A 23,307-nucleotide genomic window follows, 5' to 3' on the forward strand; every position below is an offset into this window, starting at 1 on the left:
TAATTGCTACAATATCCCAGTCCCACGTACCCATCCATGCCCTGAGTTCATCTGCCTTGCCCATCAGGCCTCTTGCATTGAAATAAATGCAGTTTAATCTGGACTTCCCTTACTCTCTGTCTTGTTTTTGCCTGATCTGTCTGGTACTAGGATTACTCAGTAAAAAGTCTGACAACACCAGGTTTTAGTCCAATCGGTTTATTTGATAGTAAACGCACAAGCTTTTGAGGTTTCCCCCTTCGTCAGGTGAATGGAGAGTTCTGGCTTTCGGTTGGACTAAAACCTGGTGTTGTCAGACTTTTTACTGTGTTTACCCCAGTCCAACGCCGGCACATCCACATCATGACTAGGATTACTGACACTGCCTTTACTACTTGATGTGCTCTCTTTATCTTCTGTGCTGTCCTCAACGTTCTCTTCTGTCTCCCTACTGTTTTTGGATCCCAACCCCCTGCCAAAGTAGTTTAAGATGTGGGTATGCCGGCGTTGGACTGGCGTAAACACAGTAAAAAGTCTGACAACACCAGGTTTTAGTCCAACCTATTTATTTGATAATATACTCACAAGCTTTCGAGGGACACCCTCTTCGTCAGGTGAATAGAACATAGAACATAGAACATTACAGCGCAGAACAGGCCCTTTGGCCCACGATGTTGCGCCGACCAGTTACAAAAACAATGACCCACTAGCCTATACCAATCCCTTTTCATCCATAAACCTATCCAGAGATCTCTTAAACGCCCCCAAACTAGACGCATTTACAACCGCAGCAGGCAGGGCATTCCAATCCCTCACCACCCGCTGGGTAAAGAACCTACCCCTGACATCCGTCCTATAACTACCCCCCCTTAATTTAAAGCCATGCCCCCTCGTGCTAGCTTTCTCCATCCGAGGAAAAAGGCTATCACTATCCACCCTATCTAAACCTCTAATCATCTTATATGTTTCAATAAGATCCCCTCTTAACCGCCTTCTTTCCAACGAAAACAACCCTAAATCCCTCAGTCTCTCCTCATAGGACCTCCCCACCATACCAGGCAACATCCTGGTAAACCTCCTCTGCACCCTCTCCAACGCCTCCACATCCTTCTTGTAATGCGGGGACCAGAACTGCACACAGTACTCCAAGTGCGGCCGCACTAGAGTAGTGTACAGTTGCAACATTACACTGCGACTCCTAAATTCAATCCCCCTACCAATAAACGCCAAGACACCGTATGCCTTCTTAACAACCTTATCTACTTGATTCCCAACTTTCAGGGATCTATGTACACACACACCTAGATCCCTCTGTTCATCCACACTATTCAAAGTCCTCCCATTAGCCCTATACTCTACACATCTGTTGCTCCTACCAAAGTGAATTACCTCACACTTCTCCGCATTAAATTCCATCCGCCACCTCTCGGCCCAGCTCTGCAACCTATCTAAGTCTCCCTGCAGACTATGACACCCTTCCTCACAATCTACCACACCTCCAATTTTGGTGTCATCAGCAAATTTACTAATCCACCCAACTATACCCTCATCCAGATCATTAATAAAAATTACAAACAACAGTGGCCCCAAAACAGATCCCTGAGGCACACCACTCGTAACTGAACTCCATGATGAATATTTACCATCCACCACCACCCTCTGTCTCCTATCTGATAGCCAATTCCTGATCCAACTTCCTAGATTACCCACAATCCCATACATCTGCATTTTCTGCAGAAGCCTACCATGGATCATTGGGATCTTTTCTGGGGAAGGAGTAGCCTATTCAAGAGGGATGGGTTGCACCTGAATTGGAGGGGGACTGACATCCTGGCAGGGAGATTTGCTCGAGCCACTTGGGAGGGTTTAAACTACTTTAAAACAGTAAAAAGTCTGACAACACCAGGTTTTAGTCCAACCTATTTATTTGATAATATACTCACAAGCTTTCGAGGGACACCCTCTTCGTCAGGTGAATGGAGAGTTCATTCACCTGACGAAGAGGGTGTCCCTCGAAAGCTTGTGAGTATATTATCAAATAAATAGGTTGGACTAAAACCTGGTGTTGTCAGACTTTTTACTGTGTTTACCCCAGTCCAACGCCGGCACATCCACATCATGACTAGGATTACTGACACTGCCTTTACTACTTGATGTGCTCTCTTTATCTTCTGTGCTGTCCTCAACGTTCTCTTCTGTCTCCCTACTGTTTTTGGATCCCAACCCCCTGCCAAAGTAGTTTAAGATGTGGGTATGCCGGCGTTGGACTGGCGTAAACACAGTAAAAAGTCTGACAACACCAGGTTTTAGTCCAACCTATTTATTTGATAATATACTCGCAAGCTTTCGAGGGACACCCTCTTCGTCAGGTGAATGAACTCTCCATTCACCTGACGAAGAGGGTGTCCCTCGAAAGCTTGTGAGTATATTATCAAATAAATAGGTTGGACTAAAACCTGGTGTTGTCAGACTTTTTACTGTTTTAAAGTAGTTTAAACCCTCCCAAGTGGCTCGAGCAAATCTCCCTGCCAGGATGTCAGTCCCCCTCCAATTCAGGTGCAACCCATCCCTCTTGAATAGGCTACTCCTTCCCCAGAAAAGATCCCAATAATCCTAAAATCTAAATCCCTGCCCCCTGCACTAGCTCTCAAGCCACGCATTCATCTGTCTAATCTTCCTATCCCTAATCTCACTACCATGTGGCACCAGTCATGGTCCAGAAATTACTACCTTCGAGGTCCTGCACTTTAGACTTCTGCCTAACTCACTACATTCACACTTCAGGACCTCATCCTTTTCCCTACCTATGTCATTGGTACCAATATTTACAACGACCTCTGGCTGCTCCCCCTCTCCCTTAAGAATGCCCCACAACTGCTCAGAGACATCCTTGACCCTCTCCTCATCTCCTCATTTCTCCTCATCTCAGTCCTAAATGGTTTACACTCAGACTGTGACCCCTGGCTCTGGACTTCCCTGCCATTGGGAACATCCTTCTTGTGTCTACCCTGTTTAGTCCTGTTTATAGGTTTCTATGAGATTCCCCCCTCAGTCTTCTAAACTCCAGTGATTATAATCCCACCCAACTCAATCCCTCCTCATACGTCAGTTCCACCATCCCAGGATTTTAATGACATGTAGGGGTGACAGCATTTGTTACCCATCTCTCATTGCCCTTGAAATAAGTGGATTGACTAGGGACATTTCAGAGGGCAGTTGAGAGTCAACCACATTGCTGTGGGTCTGGAGTCACATATAGTCCAGACCAGGTGGGAACAGCAGATTTCCTTCCCTAAAGGACATTAGGGAGTCAGATAGATTTTCAACAACTGATGATATTCAGTCACCGTGACTGAGATCAGCTCTGACGTTAGGTCATCTAGACTCGAAATGTTGGCTCTATTCTCTCCCCACAGATGCTGTCAGATTTTCCTGCATTTTCTGTTCTAATGTTATATTACAGATTTATTAATTGAATTTAAGTTCCACCAGTCGCTGTGGTGGATATGATTCTGTGTCCCCTAGGCCTCGGCCTACTGTCCATGACAGTATTATGCTTCACCATGTGCTCTTCTTAATGTCACCCTGTTATTCAGTTAGATTAATTTTTAATAAATCTGTGCCTCTGTTTCTCACGGCATTTTGCTGCTTTCTGTTTCTACCTTCCCCCCCTGAAGGCCAGGAACACCGGCACTGCTAACCCAACTCACATGCTGTTTACCGAGACTAGGCATCACTCAAATTTAATTTGGAAGAAACATCCTTTGGGTGTGACAGAGGCAGGAGGAGGAAAATTTGGCTTTAACCAAGGAAACTTAGATTAGGAAAGGTGACCAAGCTTGGTGAACCAGGAAGCGAGGGAGGTGGAGAGGCAGAGAAAGAATCTCAGAGAGTGGTGGAGACGCTGGTTGTAAAAGAAAGACTGTCTTGTTCGTGTGACTGTATCGTTTGAAAGCGAGATTACCACGGAAAGTATTAGAAACAGCTTTTGGAATGAATGCAAAATAAACTCAGTGATATCAGCAGCTTTGGATAAACCTTCAGCTGATTTCAGCTTGAAACTGCATCAGCCATTATCTTTCGGAGAAGCAGTTTGATGCTTTGTAAACAGAGTTGTGCTTAATAATCCACATCCAATTACAGATCCCAATCCTGCCCTTTCTGCCTTTTGCTCAGTGACATGAGGGATTAATTTAACTCCTACAACAACACTGATTGCATGGGTTTATACCATTTCTTTACACATCGCTGTTTAGTGAGTTTCCTCTGTGCATTGGCAATCCTCCTCCCCTCCCACCCCCACCCTGAACATGATGACCCACAGCTTGCCTTTAGCTGCCTAAATCCCACACTCTGGAATTCCTTCCATAAACTCCTCTGCCTTCCCACTTCCCTTTCCGGAACCTCTGTCAAATGATCAGTTTTTAAACTCCGCCCTCTCCTTTCTGAATAATTCCCATTTCATTGACCGGAAGTCCACACTCGGCTGCGTTCCTGGAGGATTCATCCATCTCCAAACAACCTTCCTCCACAACTCCGGTAACCTTCAAACTAGTAAACAAAAGACTTCAAAACAAATTAAAAGTAAAACCTACCATCTTTTCCAATACTCCTTTCTTTAGATGAAGACCGCTTTAATGAACGAAGGAGCGTGGGGCAGATTCTGCTCCCCGGCACGGATTATAGGCGGGAAGTTCTGGTCATGTATTCCCCAAGGCCAGAACTTCCCACCCAAGGTCAACGGAGCTTTGCGTGGTGCATCCCCACCCTCTATAATTCCAGTAATGGGCAGGATGGGGAAATTCCGCATGAGTGTTCAGCAAGCTGAACTGTGAGATTTCCTATAAAGAATCGGAATTTCCACTGTGGTCAGCACTGCTGCCTCATAGCTCCAGGGATCGGGTTCGATTCCCGGCTTGGGTCACTGTCTGTGTGGAGTTTGCATGTTTAAGTGCCCTTAGTGTTGACGAGTCCACTACTATTGCATGTTCTCCTCGTGTCTGCGTGGGTTTCCTCCAGGCGCTCCGGTTTCCTCCCACAGTCCAAAGATGTGCAGGTTGGGTGGATTGTCCATGCTAAATTGCCCCTTAGTGTCCTGGGATGTGTAGGTTTGACGGCTTAGAGGGGTCACTTGTAGGGTTGCAGGGAGAGTTTCCTCAGTAAGGACACAGCTTGGAAATCCTACTGCATAGTATATCCTGTTTAAATCGAGGGGATGAGGTCAGCCGAAACCCCCTGGAAAGAGGAGGAGCTGCGGTGAGATTCCGGACTGATTTTGAGCTGGCTGCCATGCTTTCGCGATCTCAATTCAAGGGCTGGGAACCTTGTGCCCTGGACGTTCCTCAGTGATCCAGTCGTGACTTTGGCCTTGGCTACGTGGATGGCTTGTGGTTCTGTGGTTCCTCATTGACCCTGGACTGTGTCCCCTTGTGATGTTGCTCCTGATTATGTGATATTGTCTTTTGTGTCCTTGCTGATGGCTCCAGAGGGGGGAGCTGGGCTTGATTCTCTGGCCAAAGGAGCTCTTATTTTTTTTATCAGGGAACACTCTGAGTGGGTTGTGTGTCTTGGGGATCCTGTGATCTATCTTTAATTTTTTAAAATGTGCTGTAATCTTTGCATTTGCATGGATAAAACATAGAACATTACAGTGCAATACAGGCCCTTCAGCCCTCAATGTTGCTCCAACCTGTGAAATGAATCTAAAGCCCATCTAACCAACACTATTCCAATATCATCCATACGTTTATCCAATGACCATTTAAATGCCCTTAATGTTGACGAGTCCACTACTGTTACAGGCAGAGCATTCCACACCCTTACTACCCTCTGAGTAAAGAACCTACCTCTGACATCTGTCCGATAATAATCACCCCTCAATTTAAAGCTATGTCCCCTCGTGTTAGCCATCACCATCCGAGGAAAAAGGTTCACACTGCCCACCCTATCTAATCCGCTGATCATCTTGTTTGCCTCTATTAAGTCACCTCTTAACCTTCTATCTAACGAAAACAGCGTCAAGTCCCTCAGCTTTTCCTCATAAGACCTTCCCACCATACCAGGCAACATCCTGGTAAACCTCCTCTGCACCCTTTCCAATGCCTCCACATCTTTCTTATAATGCGGCGACCAGAACTGTACACAATACTCCAAGTGCGGCCGCACCAGAGTTTTGTACAGTTGTAACATGACCTCACGGCTCCGAAATTCAATCCCTCTACCAATAAAAGCTAACACACTGTACGCCTTCTTAACAACCTTATCAACCTGGGTGCCAACTTTCAGGGATCTATGCACATGTACCCCGAGATCTCTCTGCTCGTCAACACTTGGTCGCCACACTTGCAGAAGGATATTTTGGCCTTGGAGGGAGTGCAGAGGAGGTTCACTAGGCTGATACCGGAGATGAGGGGGTTGGACTATGAAGAGAGACTAAATAGACTGGGTCTGTACTCGTTGGAGTTTAGAAGGATGAGGGGGGATCTTATAGAGACGTATAAGATAATGAAGGGGATGGATAGGGTAGAGGTAGAGAGATTCTTCCTGCTTAGAAAGGATAGCAGGACTAGAGAGCACAGCCTCAAGATAAGGGGAGGCAGTTTAGAACGGAGTTGAGGAGGAACTTTTTCACTGAAAGGGTGGTGAATCTCTGGAATTCTCTGCCCATTGAAGTGGTGGAGGCTGCCTCGCCAAATATATTTAAGACGCGGGTAGATAGGTTTCTGATAGACAAGGGAATTAAGGGTTATGGGGAGAAAGCGGGAAAGTGGAACTGATCCACTTCAGATCAGCCATGATCTTATTGAATGGCGGGGCAGGCTCGAAGGGCTAGATGGCCTACTCCTGCTCCTATTTCTTATGTTCTTATGCTCTACCAAGTATCTTAGCCCAGTACTCGGTATTCCTGTTATTCCTGCATGGAGTACATTCTTTTGCAGTACGCATTGCTTTAGTTATACAAAAGATGAGTAGGACCACAGCAGAGTGTTGGGTGGTCAGATAGATGTAGAGATGGTTGCTCTGGCCTTAAGTCTTCACTTTAGCTGAGGTGTCGTGTTCTTCTTTATTTTGTGATACTCATTCTGGGTGAAAGGAATCCTGTACTAATCCTATGGTGGTGCAGACAGACTAAATATTCTGGATTGGACTGAATTTTTCTTTGTTGTTAGCGCTTCTGATTGATGGGAGTGTTGGGGGAGGTGAGTGGTGGTGCTCGCTCAAACATGGTTGATAGATCTTTGAGCTTTGAGTTTTTATTCTGTTGTTGTGTGGAAAGGTGTGTACCACGGTGCCATGTTTCCATGGCCTTGTCCTGATTGAATCATAGAATCCCAACAGTGCAGAAGGAGGGCATTCGGCCCATCGAGTCTACACCGACTAGAATCCCACCCAGGCCCTATCCCCATAACCCCATGCGTTTATCAGACACTAGGAATCGAACACGGGTCTCCGGTGCTGTGCCACCATGCTGTCCAAGTTTTCCTGTTGCCCTTTCAATATCCTTACAGGAGGAGGCAGTGACCGCAACGGGACGTGGGAGTCACTGGCTGGCCAGTATTGATCTTTGCTGGTCTTGCCCATGTATACTCACTGCGCTAAATCCTGTGTATCTGTTGGGTATTGTGCTGAATATAAAGTTAAGAATTCGCAATAAAAGCATTAGTTAAAAAACAGAAACTCCCACCCTCTGTGTTTGTCCTGTCCCTTCTGGAGGGAACCTTCATTCAGAGAGTGAACTCAGATTTTCTTTTTCTGTGGTCTCTTTCATGATCGTGCTTGGAACTGATATTTCAAAATGGAACAGGGTGGCACAGCACTGCTGCTTCACAGAGCCAGGGAGCTGGGTTCGATTCCTGGCTTGGGTCACTGTCTGTGTGGAGTTTGCACAGTCTCCCCATGCCTGCATGGGTTTCCTTCAGATGTTCCGGTTTCCTTCCACAGTCCAAAGATGTGCAGATAAGGTGGATTGGCCATGCTAAATTGTCCCTTAGCATCCAGGGGGCTAGCTGGGGTAAATGCACGGGCTTATGGGGATAGGATTGTGGCCAGTGCAGATTTGATGGGCCAAATGGCCTCCTTCTGCACTGTAAGATTCTCTGAATATTCATTTCCACTGGTTTCACAATTTCATCCAAATATTTCTTTACTTTCTTTTTTTCAGTTCTTTTTCATGCTTAGAAATCTACTCTGGTGAGTTCAGTTGAGTTTGTTTAAGAGTCATCTGCAAAATCCTTCTACAAACTTAATAACTTCACTTGAGCATTCAGTTCCTTTCGGGGTCTTTCTTCCACAGTCACTTACTGCTCCTTCGATTCTTCCAATTCACTTCCCAAATTCTCAATCTGTTTCTTAGAGTTTTCTTTCTCTGCTTTTCAAACCTTGGGTTTGTTCTTTCATTTTGCGAATCTCATCTTTCAGGTTCTTCAGATCGGATCAAGGTTCAACAATTTCATCGGTTTTGGTTGTTAATTCTGCATTCAACCAACTGTTCAGATTCATCTGCAATTCTTTCTCCTGCACCAGTCATTTTCCACGATACTTAGTAGGATCTCCTAGCACTTGAAATGAAATCTTAATTGAAGATGTCTCATGATTGAATTTGCTTCTTCAAGATTAACATTTTAGCTCCTCTTTCCAGTCTTTTATTTCCTGTGAGCTCCAGTTTTCTCATCAGTTCTTGTTTTTCATTAGCAAACTCATCTTTCATTCATGTAAGTTTGTTCTCGACACTGATCAGTTTTTCCTGAGCGCAGCCTAATTCCTCTGTGCTAATATTTAAGTTGATATTTGATCATTGTGTTTCTGAAATTCTTTATGCACCTTTGTGAGAACTTCTACTTTTCATGCCATTTTACGCTCCTGATTTTCATTTCAACCACTTCAATTTTCAAGGACGCAGTGGTTCTCATGCGTTTAAGGCTTCCGGTACTTTTCCTTCTAGATTTCTGATCTTCAGTTCTGCAGTCATTTTTATCTCTTGGCATCTCCTAGAATGTAGAACATTGCTGAGTCTCCTCTATCAACTGGTTCTTCATGAAACTCATGTAGATTCTCTTTGTAATTTCCCAGAGGATTAAACTTTGGTCTGGGGGACCTTTGTCACATGTGAGAGCCCTTCCACAGGTCTTCCTTTACATTTCAAAGCTCAATGGTCATGTCTTGAGTTTTCTTACACTGCTTGCAGAACTGTTTTTTTTACATTTTTCATGCCGTAAGATTTTGGAGTCCTATCCAGTTCTCGATTCGTGCATTCGCTGGCACCCTGTCATAAGGGTTTTTCTGTCTCTCTTGAAGAAGTCTTAAGGCTTGTCTAGTTGAACATTAAGTGTCTACAAACATATAATTGGGAGCAGAAGCAGGCCATATGGACCCATGAACGATTCAGAGTTATACACACCTCCAGGGCATAGCACTCACTATTTCCATGCAGGAAATCTGCTAAACTCTGCTGTACTCAGTCTATCATTGTTAGGGTGGTACTGTTCTCCAGTCTCACATTAACCCTTGTTTGCCAAAAACCATTATACTACACTGGGACCTACATAAGCAGTTTGCTTTGTGCAGCTTGTTTCCAGTTCTAAGTTGACTCTAGTTCCAGTCCTCTGTGTTGCTTACTAATTAATGATAACTAATGAAGCTGCGCAGAATTTACAACTGATAGAGAACAAGAATGGTGCAGAACACACAGGGAAATCCATTTATAATCAACACATACAGTTCAGATTAGAATCATAGAATCCCTATAGTGCAGAATCCTTACAGTGCAGAAGGAAGCCATTCAGTCCATTGAACCTACACCAAAATAACCCCACCCAGGCCCTGTCGCCATAATCCCACGTAATTAACCCATTAACCCCCTTGACATTAACGGGTAATTTAGCATGGCCAATCCTCTTAATCTGCACATCTTTGGACTGTGGGAGGAAACCAGAGCACCCTGAGGAAACCCTCATAGACATGGGGAGAATGTGCAAACTCCACACAGACAGTCACTCGAGGCTGGATTTGAACCCGGGTCCCTGGCACTGTGAGGAAGCAGCGCTAACCACTGTGCCACTGTGCCGCCAAGTTTGAAGTTATATCCTTCTCAAATAATAAATAAAAACGCACATTTGCAATAGCGCACAGGTGAAAGGACACTGCTAACTAACACATGAGCATCGTTCATGTTGGAGATGACACGGGGAAGGGGAATTTTAACCCTCCATTTATTGTAGTTATACCCTTCTAATCCCACTGCCTTCCTGCCGATATCAAAATGATCCAGCTCGTTTTGGTAGGTCAGCATTAAAAGAAAATGTTTTTGGTCCAATTTCTTAAAACAAAGAAAGATATATCGATTGATTGAACAGAGTGATAGATATTGATGTGTTAATGTGATGATGATGAACCTTATTTTCTACCTGCCCAGAAACGTCCAACAGTTTTGAGGTCTGATTTCTGCATCTGGTGCCTTTTGCTGCACGTTCGTTCTCTCAGAGAAGAGAATTCAGCGTTAGATTCCCCTGCTCAGGTGGCCTCATGATCTCGACAGAAAGAACATTAACATTACAGCGCAGAACAGGCCCTTCGGCCCACGAAGGGATGGGATTTAAAGCCAAATTGTAAAGCATAATTTATGAAAATATAATTTTCATAAAGAACTATTTTTTAAAAATTAATGAGGTTCACAAACCAGCTGTCAACCTATATTGGATTATGTTTGAAAAAATAACAACTCCTGATTTAAAGTTTATTTATTAGTGTCACGAGTAGGCTTACATTAACACTGCAATGAAGTTACTGTGAAAATCCCCTAGTCTCCATACATCGGCACCTATTTGGGGACACTGAAGGAGTATTTAGAACAGCCAATGCACCTAACCAGCATGTCTTTTGGGCTGTCAGAGGAAACCCACACAGACACAGGGAGAATGTGCAAACTCTGCACAGATGGTGATCCAAGCTGGGAGTTGAACCCAGGTTCCTGGAGCTGTGAGGCAGCAGTGCTAACCACTGTGCCACCTACTTGCATGTATGTAAATCACCTGATTTTTAAGAGATTATCTCCTGTAGGAGTGGGGTTGCTGCTACTGACATGCAGAACGAGGCCAGTTGGCCCATCATACCTATGGGTCCCAGACTTTGGGTGGGATTTTTGGGCCCATCCCACCACGGGGGTCTCCTGGTACTACTGAAGACAAGCCACATAGAACACTGCAGACTTCGGAGGGACTGGAAGAATATGCTGGCAGCCAATGGTGAGCTGTTTCCACTACTGGAAAGCCAAGAAAAGCTGGTGGGGGTGGGGTGACTCCAAAAGGTCCCACCTTATGTTTTTAAACTTACATGAGGGCAATTTATGAGGGCATGAAAGAGTTAAAGTAAATTGGCCAATTAGCTCAAGGGATTTGTCAATAGAGATTCGGTGCCGGATATTTGAGGGAACATTTCACAGTACAGAGAACAGGTACATTGGAAAGGGTAAGAAAAATACTCCAACGGCGCAGAAACACCATCTGCTGTTAACTGGAAAGGTTAAAAATAGCATCAGATTTAAAGAAAAAGCAGATAAATGTGTAAAGAAAGGAGGAAGGGCAGAGAACGTTAAGGACAGCAAAGGACGATTAGGAGGGAAAAATAGAGTATGAGAGAAAGCTGACCAAATAGGAAGAGTTTCCATAAATATTTTAAAAAGAAACAAATTAACAAAGTGAACATTTATCCTGTGGAAAGTGAGACTAGAGATTTGATAAATGGAGATCAAGAAAATGGCAGGAGGATTGAACAGGTAATTAGACAGCAGGGCTCAACCCTTACCCAAGGATTTTAAAGCCCCCTAGTTAATGTTGGAGATAATGAGTGATGGGGAAGGGGAATTTTAATCCCCAGTTTATTGTAGTTACAGACCTCTGATGCCACGACCTTCTTGCAGATACCAAAATGACCCTGGTACCCATGAAAAAGTTGGGGATTCAGCTTGAAGTATGGACATTGAGTTCCACTGGGGATTGACTGCAATCTTAATCTTAGACTGAAACGGGTAAGCTTTTGTGGCTTCCCCTTCAGAACTGGGAAGACCAGTTCTTCCAGAAGAGTCCCCAAAATGGAATTATTTTTCCCCCCCAGTTTTTCTGATTCTTCCTGGTCAGGGGGACCAGGAGGGTTCCTTGTCTATGTGCCTCACACTGCAGCAATCAGCAGATTGCTATCCCAGAGGCATCTAAAATGGCCATGAAAGGCCAGCACCAGCTGCTCAAGTCCATTCTGTTACTGAATATACAGGCAGGTACCCAAGTGAGTGAGTGAGCCACCTTTTTCTGAGATCCCCACCTTGCTTTCTCATCACCACTGGCCTATAGAGCATGTACCAGGGCAGCTCCCCTTCTGACCTCCCCCAATCTCCCTCTGAGTGAGAATCAAGCCGCCATGATTGAGAATAACAGCTCGCGACATGGAGTGAGCAGTGGGTCAATCAAATGCATCTGATTGAGAAGATTGGTAATAACAGTCCTCCCTACACCACCCTCTCTACCTGCCTTAGATAGGTTGAGCTCTATAGTTGGGTGCCAGATGTCATGGCAACAATCACTCTGACAGTGGAATTTCAGGAGGTGATCACCTCAGTACAGGAATTGTCTCAGTGGGCAGCACCTTTGAGGCAAAAACTTTCAATTCCAGAATCAGAATCCTGGCATTTCCTTGCTAACAGCACTGAGGGCGTACCTACACTTCAGGGGCTGCAGCAGTTCACAGAGGCAGCTCAGGGGAAGGGGATTAAGTACTGGCTTTGCCAACAATACTCACGTCCCATGAATAAATAACTTTTTACTAAACCTCTGGACCACAACATCTAAGTACTGAGGGAGTCCTCCACTGTCAGAGGTGCTGTCTTTCAGAGAAGTGTTAAACCTAAGCCCTGTGTCCGTAGGGAACGATTTCAGAGGGCGCAGGGGGATTCTGTCTATTGCCGTGGACTTTATTTATTCATCAACATTACAAAATCAGAACATCTGCATATCATCACATTTCTCTTTGAGGGAACTTGCTGTGTTCCCTACATTCCAACAATAAGTACACTTTGAAAATATTTCATCGGATGCAGAATGTTTGGGATGTACAAAGGAGATGAAAGACACAAGAAAAATGAAAATCTTTCTTTTTGAAAAATAACTATTTGTAGTTTAGGTTATAGATTTAGCTGGGCTAAAAAAAAAACCTATGAGTTCATCTAATAATGAAATGATTTATATTTATTGAAATGAAATTGTGGATTTAGCTGTCCCATTATCATTACTCTTCCCATTTTCCTAATGGAACATTAACAAGGCTGCCTAATCCTGCAGTCTCAAATAATCCCCACCATTCCATTACAGCAATGGATCCTGACCCACCTTTTATATGATATACCAATGTGTGATCCAGTGTGGTTTAATAACACTGGAAGGCTGTGTCCGCAGGGGAAGAGCAGGGGCAGATTAAAGAATGATTAAATTATGTTTTGTGTGCAATAATACTTGTTCGGATTAGGAAGCAATCAGCTTTTTGCATCATTAATCTTTAATGCACTCAGAGTCCCGCGTGGGCTGAACCTTGGCGGGGAGAGAGGTGGTGTAATGTTTGATTGGACTATTTAATCTGGAATAGAATTTAATTCCTGCCTGTGTTTTTGTTCTCTCTCACTCGTTGATTGCTTTCCACGGACTTGCATCAGGCAGTATCTCACGGAATAGATACTGTCTCCCGTTCGCTCCCTCCATCTGACCTAATCTGTTGTTCCAAGTACCAGACTCTGGAGATTTGTGAACATCATTTCCTCAGCTCTAGCTGATTAGTCTATCTAATTCATAGGGCAATTCTTAGAACATAGAACACTACAGCACAAACAGGCCCTTCGGCCCACAAGTTGCGCCGATCACATCTATACCTACCAGGCCAGAGAACTATCTGTAGCTCCCAATCCCGTTAAATCCCATGTACTCATCCAGAAGTCTTTTAAAAGACACCAGCGAGTTCGCCTCCACCACCACCGACGGCAGCCGATTCCATTCACTCACCACCCTCTGAGTGAAAAACTTACCCTAACATCTCCTCTGTACCTGCTCCCCAGCACCTTAAACCTGTGTCCTCTTGTAGCGACCATTTCAGCCCTGGGAAATAGTCTCCAAGAATCCACCCTATCTATTCCTCTCAACATTTTATAAACCTCTATCAGGTCACCTCTCAACCTTCGTCTCTCCAGGGAGAAGAGTCCCAGCTCCCTCAACCTAACTTCATAAGGCATGCCACCCAATCCAGGCAACATCCTTGTAAATCTCCCCTGCACCCTCTCAATAGCTTCCACATCCTTCCTGTAGTGAGGCGACCAGAACTGTGCACAGACTCCAAGTGGGGTCTGACAAGGGTCTTATAAAGTTGCAGCAACTCCGAAACTCAATCCCTCGATTAATGAAGGGCAGTACACCATACGCCTTCTTGACCACATCCTCCGCCTGCGAGGCCGATTTAAGAGTCCTATGGACCCGGACCCCAAGGTCCTTCTGCTCTTCAACCCAGCTAAGACTCCTACCCTTGATATTGTATTCCTTCATCCCATTGGTCCTGCCAAAATGGACCACTACACATTTATCCACGTTGAAGTCCATCTGCCACTTCTCTGCCCAGTTTTGCATCCTATCTATATCACGCTGCAACTTCTGACATCCCTCCAGACCATCCACAACACCACCAATCTTCGTATCGTCGGCAAACTTACTAACTCATCCCTCCACTTCCTCATCCAGGTCATTTATGAAAATGACAAACAGCAAGGGTCCTAGAACAGATCCCTGGGGCACTCCACTGGTGACTGACCTCCATGCAGAAAAAGACCCATCCACAACCACTCTCTGCCTTCCGCAGGCAAGCCAGTTCTGGATCCACAAGGCCAAAGCCCCTTGGATCCCATGCCCTCTCACCTTCTCAGGAAGTCTTGCATGGGGGACCTTAACAAACGCCTTGCTGAAGTCCATGTAAACCATGTCTACCGCTCTTCCTTTGTCACATTTTCAAAGGACTCAACTAGGCTCGTAAGGCACGACCTGCCCTTGACAAAACCATGCTGACTATTCCTGATCATTCTAAACCTCTCCAAATGCTCATACATCTTGTCCCTCAGAATCCTCTCCGTCAACTTACCAACCACTGAGGTCAGACTCATCGGTCGGTAATTTCCCAGGCTATCCCTGTTCCCTTTCTTGAAAATAGGAACCACATTCGCAATCCTCCAATCCTCCGGAACCTCTCCCGTCTCCATTGACGACGCAAAGATCATCGCCAGGGGCTCTGCAATCTCTTCCCTCGCCTCCCACAGTAACCTGGGGTACATCCCATCCGGTCCCGGTGACTTATCTATCTTGATAGAATTTAAAAGTTCCAACACATCCTCCTCCTTAATATCCACATACTCAATCTTTTCAGTCCACCGCAAACCTGTAGTACAACCTCCCAGATCACTTTCCACCGTGAATACCGAGGCAAAGTACTCATTAAGCACCTCTGCCATTTCTTCCAGTTCCACACAGACTTTTCCCCCTTCACCTTTTATAGGTCCTATCCCTTCTCCTCATCCTTTTACTTTTCACATATTTGTAGAAGGCCTTGGGATTCTCCTTAATCTTACCCGCCAAGGCCTTCTCATGTCCCCTTCTGGCTCTCCTAATTTCCTTTTTAAGCTCCTTTCTACAGGCCTTATACTCCTCTAGATCCTTAACATCTCCTAGCTCTCTGAACCTTTTATACGCCTTTCCTTTCTTCCTGACCAGGTTCACCACAGCCTTCGTGCACCACGGTTCCCGCGACCTACCAAAACCTCCTTGTCTCATCGGAACGTTGTCATGCAGAGCTCCAGTCAAACATTCCTTGAAAATCTGCCACCTTCCTTCAGTACTTTTCCCCAAGAACACCTCCTTCCAGTTTACTCGTCCAATTGTCTGCCTGATGTCTTCATATTTCCCCTTACTCCAGACAAACACCTTCCTAGCCTGCCTGATCCTATCTCTTTCCACTGCTATCGTGAAGGAGATAGAATTATGATCTCCATTCCCGAGATGCTCTCCCACCGAGAGATCCGACACCTGTCCTGGGTCATTCGCCAGCACCAGGTCAAGTACAGCCTCTCCTCTCGTAGGCTTATCCACGTACTGTGTCAGGAACCCCTCCTGAACACACCTAACAAACTCCTCCGCATCCAAACCCTTTACCCTAGGGATATTCCAGTCAATGTTTGGGAAATTAAAGTCTCCCATCACGACAACTCTGTTATTACTACATCTCTCTAGGATCTGTTTCCCTATCTGCACTTCAACTTCCCTGTCACTATTGGGTGGCCTATAGAAAACACCCAGCAAAGTTTTCGACCCTTTGCTGTTCCTAACTTCCACCCACAGAGACTCTGTAGATAGTCCCTCCACGGCATCCTCCTTCTCTGCAGCCATGACACTGTCCCTGATCAACAGTGCCACTCCACCACCCCTTCTGCCACCCTCCCTGTCCTTCCTGAAGTATCTGAATCCTGGCACCTGAAGTACTGACGATAACACAATAACTCGCATTTATCTGCAGCTTTCACAACTGCAGAACATCACAAACTACTTTGCCGCTAATTGTTACATTTGAAGTGCTGTCAGTGTTGTAATGTCGGAAACACAGCAGTTAATTATACAGAACAAGGTCCCCCCCCCATACAGCAATGGGAGAAATGAGCAAATCATTTCTTTGAGGCGTTGGTTGAGGGATAAGTAATGACCCGAATACTGCAGAAACCTCCTCTGCTATCATCTTAAACAGTGCCAATGGATCAGGAGTCTCAGTTTAACATCATCTGAAAAGCAGTACCTCTGATAGTGCAGCACTCCCTCAGTCCTGCACTGAACTGTCCGTCTGGATTAGCTGCTCAGGACTCCGGAGTGAAACCTGAACCCAAAATCCCCCGACTCCGAGAGGGTGAGTCATCGCAACCAATCGGAGACAGAGGATCTGATACTTCTGGCAAGGAAAGTAAAGCAAATAATTTCTTACATTTCCTACTCTTTATTATTTGAATAAAATCTGCTGACAATCCCTCACTGCCTGTGGGACAGGTGTCAGAAACTATTGGTAAGATCTGATACTGAAATGATCTCATTTCTTTGTGTCTCTGACAAGTACACCCACAGTTATTGAAATTACAAATTTGCACAGGGACCACCCTGTACGTGAACTCAAAGAAGCCCCAAACACGTGGGGAGATGGAGAAATTTCACAAGAAGGAAAGGAAGTGTCGGAAAAGATGTTTTCACACAGAAGGCTTTGAACGTTTTGCCACATGGAGCTTGTTGAGGCAGAGATTGTAAGATCATTTGAAAGGGAATTGGATAAGTTTTTGAAAGGGAAGATTTTAGAAGGAGATGGGGAAGGATGACGGAGGAAAAGGCTTTTGAGTGAAGTTCCAGTTGAAGAACTAGTACACGCGTGATGCTACCCTGTACTATAATCATCCGTGATCAAACTTACCCTGTAAATTGTTTAAGCTTATTTTAATTCTCAGGATTATTTGGAGCCTGTGTGTCCAAGCTGCGAATGAAAAGGTCAATGCATGTTTCACAACCTTACCGTATTTCTTCAGGTATCCCTGGTGAATCCCTCGGGAGCACATTTTAAAACATCACCGTCACCAGCCCAATGATCCCACAGCCAGACTGACAGATTCCGTCAGGGCACTGGGGATGGGAACACACTTGTGCTGACATCGTCAGCAGGGATAACCAATCATGGGTGAGAATCGAGGATTTTCTCCAATACCGCATCTGGGAGATCTGAGTGACTGTCGGCCTTTGCTCGATGCACAGAAACTGGCAGAACAGAGAGTTTAGAAGGAACAACAGTGGACGGAAGAGCCCTGGGGGGGATTGGATTCTGTTTCTAACAGATTTACAGCTCAGTCCTTTAAATCAACATGGATCGGCTTGAGATTTGCAGAGGTTTGCTGATGGTCCCCCCCCATGCCGACACTATAGTCAAGAAAGCTCACCAGTGCCTCTACTTTCTCAGAAGACTAAGGAAATTTGGCATGTCAGCTACAACTCTCACCAACTTTTACAGATGCCCCATAGAAAGCATTCTTTCTGGTTGTTTCTGGTTGGTCTGGGCTCCTGCTCTGCCCAAGACCGCAAGTAGCTACAAACTGTCCCAAATGAAGCCCAATCCATCACACAAACCAGCCTCCTAACCACGGACTCTGTCTACACTTCCCGCTGCCTTGGAAAAGCAGCTGGCATAATTAAGGACCCCACGCACCCCAGACATTCTCTCTTCCACCTTCTTCCCTCGGTAAAAGATGCAAAAGTCTGAGCTCACGTACCGACCGACTCAAGAACAGCTTCTTCCCTGCTGCCATCAGACTTTTGAATGGACCCACCTCCATTAAGCTGATCTTTCTCTACACCTTAGCTATGACTGTAACACTACATTCTGTATCGTCCCCTTTCCTTCTCTATGAACGGTATGCTTTGTCTGTATAGGATGCATTTTCACTGTACACTAATATACGTGACAATAATAAGTCAAATTAAATCAAATAATAACTTTGCAGAAGCAAAAACAGGAAATTCTGGAAATACTCTACAGATCAGGCAGCATCTCTGTGGAGAGAAATTGCAGAGTTAACATTTCAGGTTGTTGACCTGTTATCAGAACGCCTCATCTGCTGAGTATTTCCAGTATATTCAGTTTCTATTTTGAATCTCCAGTATTTTACTCCTGTAATAACCCTGCTGCCTGGTTAGCAGGAGTGGTGATAGACAGGATTCCTGGCTGGGGAACAGTCAGAGTTCCTGCAGGCGTGTGGATAAGGGGTGAGGACAGGACTGGATTAGAAGCGCTGGTTCCAACCATGGTCGACCAAGGATTCAGAACAACATTTTATTAAGTAATCTGAGCAGCTCTTACACGCTGTCTCTCTGCCTGTGCTCCGACGAGGACTCCCACTCTGCCAACATGTGACTCTTTAAGTCATCACAGCGTTCAGGTGACCACCTAAACTCCATCTTCCCTGTTTAAGTTGGTACAATCGACAGTGTAACTAGAGGAGCCTGTGTTCTCACTGATGTAGGGGGCTTGGGTTGTAGGCTGAATGGCTGGGTGCTGTGGTGGTGGAAGGTGCTGGTGCCAATACCTGCAGTTGGTGACACTGGGCACCATCGGAGGCCACCATGCAACTGTTTGGCTGCGGGGTATGCCTGTGTACCACCACCAGTTTGTCATGGCCACCTGTGGACTGGATCCTGACCGTTTGACCAGGCGTTAAAATGCAGAGTCTGTGAGCATTTCGATCTTAGTACATTTTTCCACTTAGTTGGCACTCCAGAAGGGCGCCACTCACATTAGGTTTGATATTTGGCAGCAAGAGAGCCTTGGCAATGGTCCTGGCATTCCTGGAGAAAAGTCACTGTGTTTATGAGAACACATTTGACAGGTTGAGGAGTGCAGCATAGAAATCTGTTTGGTCTTGGTACATTTCTCAAGTATGTGCACTCACTGGAGATGAACTGGCAAGTTTTGACTGCCATTATCCTCTGAGGGATGCCATGTGAGGCAAAGTGTCTCTTGAGGTTGATTATTGAGGTTATTGCAGAGCTGGGCCGAGAGGTGGCGGATGGAGTTTAATGCGGAAAAGTGTGAGGTAATTCACTTTGGTAGGAATAACAGATGTGTTGAGTATAGGGCTAACGGGAGGACTTTGAATAGTGTGGATGAACAGAGGGATCTAGGTGTATGTGTACATAGATCCCTGAAAGTTGGGAATCAAGTGGATAGGGTTGTTAGGAAGGCATACGGCGTCTTGGCATTTATTGGTAGGGGGATTGAATTTAGGAGTCGCAGCGTCATGTTGCAACTGTACAAAACTCTGGTGCGGCCGCACTTGGAGTATTGTGTGCAGTTCTGGTCCCCACATTATAGGAAGGATGTGGAGGCTTTGGAGAGGGTGCTGAGGAGGTTTACCAGGATGTTGCCTGGTATGGAGGGGAGGTCCTATGAGGAGAGACTGAGGGATTTGAGGTTGTTTTCGTTAGAAAGAAGGCGGCTAAGAGGGGACCTTATTGAAACATATAAGATGATTAGAGGTTTAGATAGGGTGGATAGTGATAGCCTTTTTCCTCGGATGGAGAAAGCTAGCACGAGGGGGCATAGCTTTAAATTAAGGGGGGGTAGTTATAGGACGGATGTCAGGGGTGGGTTCTTTACCCAGAGGGTGGTGAGGGATTGGAATGCCCTGCCTGCTGCAGTTGTAAATGCGCCTAGTTTGGGGGCGTTTAAGAGATCCGTGGATAGGTTTATGGATGGAAAGGGTTTGGTTTAGGTTAGAGGGTCATTGCTTTTTAACTGGTCGGCGCAACATCGTGGGCCGAAGGGCCTGTTCTGCGCTGTAATGTTCTATGTTCTATTATTACTTTGATACTCTTCATGTCTGGCAGATGGTCAAATTCAAACCAACCTAAATGTAAGTGCTGTTTCCCATTCCATTCGAAAATGTCAGCCACTGTATCAAGGAAGAAATAGCGAGACATCTGGATATAAATTGTCCCATTGGTAAGACACAGCATGGGTTCATGATGGGCAGGTCACGTTGGACTAATTTGGTGGGATTCTTTGAAAACATTACATGTGCAGTGGACAATGGAGAACCTGTGGATGTGGTGTATCTGGATTTCCTGAAGACATTTGACAAGGTGGCGCACCAAAAGCTGCTGCGTAAGGTAAAGGTGCACCGTGTTATGGGTAATGGATTAGCATGGATAGAGGATTGGTTAACTAACAGAAAGCAAAGAGCGGGGGTAAATGGGTGTTTTTGTGCTTGGTGATCAGTGACTAGTGGTGTGCCTCAGGGATCAATGTTGGAACTGCAATAGTTTACAATTTACACAGATGATTTGGAGTTGGGGACCAAGTGTGTGTCAAAATTGGCAGATGACAGTAAACTAAATGGCAGAGCAAAGTGTACAGAGAAAGTCTGCAAAGGGATATAGTCTAAGTGAGCGGGTGAGGGTCTGGCAGATGGAGAACAATGTTGGTAAATGTGAGGTCATCCATTTTGGTAGGAATAACAGCAAAATGGATTATTATTTAAATGGTAAAAAATTGCAGCGTGCTGCTGTGCAGAGGGATCTGGGTGTCCTTGTGCAAGAATCACAAGGAATTGATTTGCAAGTGCAGCAGGTAATTAAGAAGGCAAATGGAATTTTGTCCTTCATTGTTAGAGGGATGAGTTTAAAAACAACGAGGTTATGTTGCAGTTGTATAAGGTGCTGGTGAGGCAGCATCTGGAGTATTGTGTACAGTTTTGGTTTCCTTACTTGAGAAAGGATACGCTGGCACTGGAGGGGGTGCAGAGGAGATTCACTGGGTTGATTCCGGAGTTGAGAGGGTTGGCTTATGCGGAGAGACTGAATAGACTAGGGCTATATTCATTGGAATTCAGAAGAATGAGGGGAGATCTTACAGAAACATATAAGATTATGAAGGGAATACATAAGATAGAAGCAGGGAAGTTGTTTCCACTGGCAGTGAAACTAGAACTAGGGGGCATAGCCTCAAAATAAGGGGAAGCAGATTTAGGACTGAGTTGAACATAGAACATAGAACATAGAACATTACAGCGCGGAACAGGCCCTTCGGCCCACAATGTTGCGCTGACCAGTCTTATTTTTAAAAAAAAACATTGACCCACTAATCTAAACCAATCCCTTTTCGTCCATAAACCTATCCACCAATCTCTTAAACGCCCCCAAACTAGGCGCATTTACAACTGCAGCAGGCAGGGCATTCCAGTCCCTCACCACCCTCTGGGTAAAGAACCTGCCCCTGACATCCGTCCTATAACTACCACCCCTTAATTTAAAGCTATGCCCCCTCGTGCTAGCTTTCTCCATCCGAGGAAACAGGCTATCACCATCCACCCTATCTAAACCTCTAATCATCTTATATGTTTCTATAAGATCCCCTCTTAGCCGCCTTCTTTCCAGTGAAAACAACCCCAAATCCCTCAGTCTCTCCTCATAGGACCTCCCCTGCATACCAGGCAACATCCTGGTAAACCTCCTCTGCACCCTCTCCAAAGCCTCCACATCCTTCCTGTAATGTGGGGACCAGAACTGCACACAGTACTCCAAGTGCGGCCGCACCAGAGTTGTGTACAGTTGCAACATGACGCTGCGACTCCTAAATTCAATCCCCCTACCAATAAACGCCAAGACACCGTACGCCTTGAGGAGGAACTTCTTCACAAAGTCACCCTGAAAGGCTGACCAGGGACCTTAAGGCAGATTCCTCACAAGCTCCCCAAATTCTTTGCCACCAGAGATGAACAAACTATAAAAGATGGACTGATGTTACATGGCCAACAATTTGTCATCCCCATCTCTCCTGCGGAGATACCATAATCCACAATTCCAACAGGGCACCCAGGGTTGGAAGCAGCCAGATACAAGGCAAAGAAAGCACTATACTGGCTCTCCAACTATGCTGATATCGAGAGGAAAGTGTCCAGATGTAGATTATGCAAAGCACTCAAGCTGCATCAAGCCAAAGAGCCACTGCTCCTACATGAGGACCCTGACCTCCCATGGTTACATACATAAGAACATAAAATAAGCACTACGAGCAGGAATAGGTCATTTGGCCCCTCGAGCCTGCCCCGCCATTCAATAAGACCATGGCTGATCTTTTCATGGACTCAGCTCCACTTACCCACCCGCTCACCATAATCCTTAATTCCTTTACTGTTCACAAATGTATCTATCCTTGCCTTAAAAACATTCACTGAGGTAGCCTCAACTGCTTCACTGGGCAGGGAATTCCACAGATTCACAATCCCTTGTGATGGTGCTTTCCTTTGTAGAATCCAGGAGTTCAAAGATGCCTTACAGTTGAACATCACATACAGACTGCTTCACAAAGTCTGTATGTGATGTCCAACTGTAGGGCATCTTTGAGCTCCTGGATTCTACAAAGGAAAGCACCATCACAATCGTGTTGTCGATATTTCTTCACAATCTACCTAGTCAGTGGTGTTTACGAAGGTTCTGGAAAGGGCATCAGCCACATACAACTCCTTACTGTGTTTGTAGGTGGCAGTGAACTTGTGGGGTTGAAGGTTCACACACCATGAAGATGGAATGTGAAGAGGTTTTTTAGAACAGTTATGAGTGGGTGATGATTAGTTTCAACACCTACAGTATGATCATGTATGGAATTTCTGAGAGACAAAAACTGGGATGAGGATTCCTCCTCTATCTACACGAGTCATTACACAGTATTTCATCATTTTTTTGT

General features: G+C 45.3%; 1 protein-coding gene across 1 annotated transcript in view; it reads right to left on the reverse strand.

Moving 5' to 3' along the window:
- LOC145337179 (uncharacterized) overlaps positions 1 to 17,745 on the reverse strand; it is a 45,961-nt gene extending 28,216 nt beyond the window's left edge. The window contains exon 1 of the mRNA XM_080181978.1: positions 17,590 to 17,745. Coding sequence (XP_080038104.1) covers positions 17,590 to 17,632 — 43 coding nt within the window. The 5' untranslated portion in view covers positions 17,633 to 17,745. The remainder of the gene's footprint in view (positions 1 to 17,589) is intronic.
- Between the last annotated feature and the right edge of the window lie 5,562 nt (positions 17,746 to 23,307).

Source organism: Carcharhinus amblyrhynchos, unplaced genomic scaffold (genome assembly GCF_965287045.1).
Source record: "Carcharhinus amblyrhynchos unplaced genomic scaffold, sCarAmb.v2.hapA scaffold_44, whole genome shotgun sequence".
NCBI lineage: Eukaryota > Metazoa > Chordata > Chondrichthyes > Carcharhiniformes > Carcharhinidae > Carcharhinus > Carcharhinus amblyrhynchos.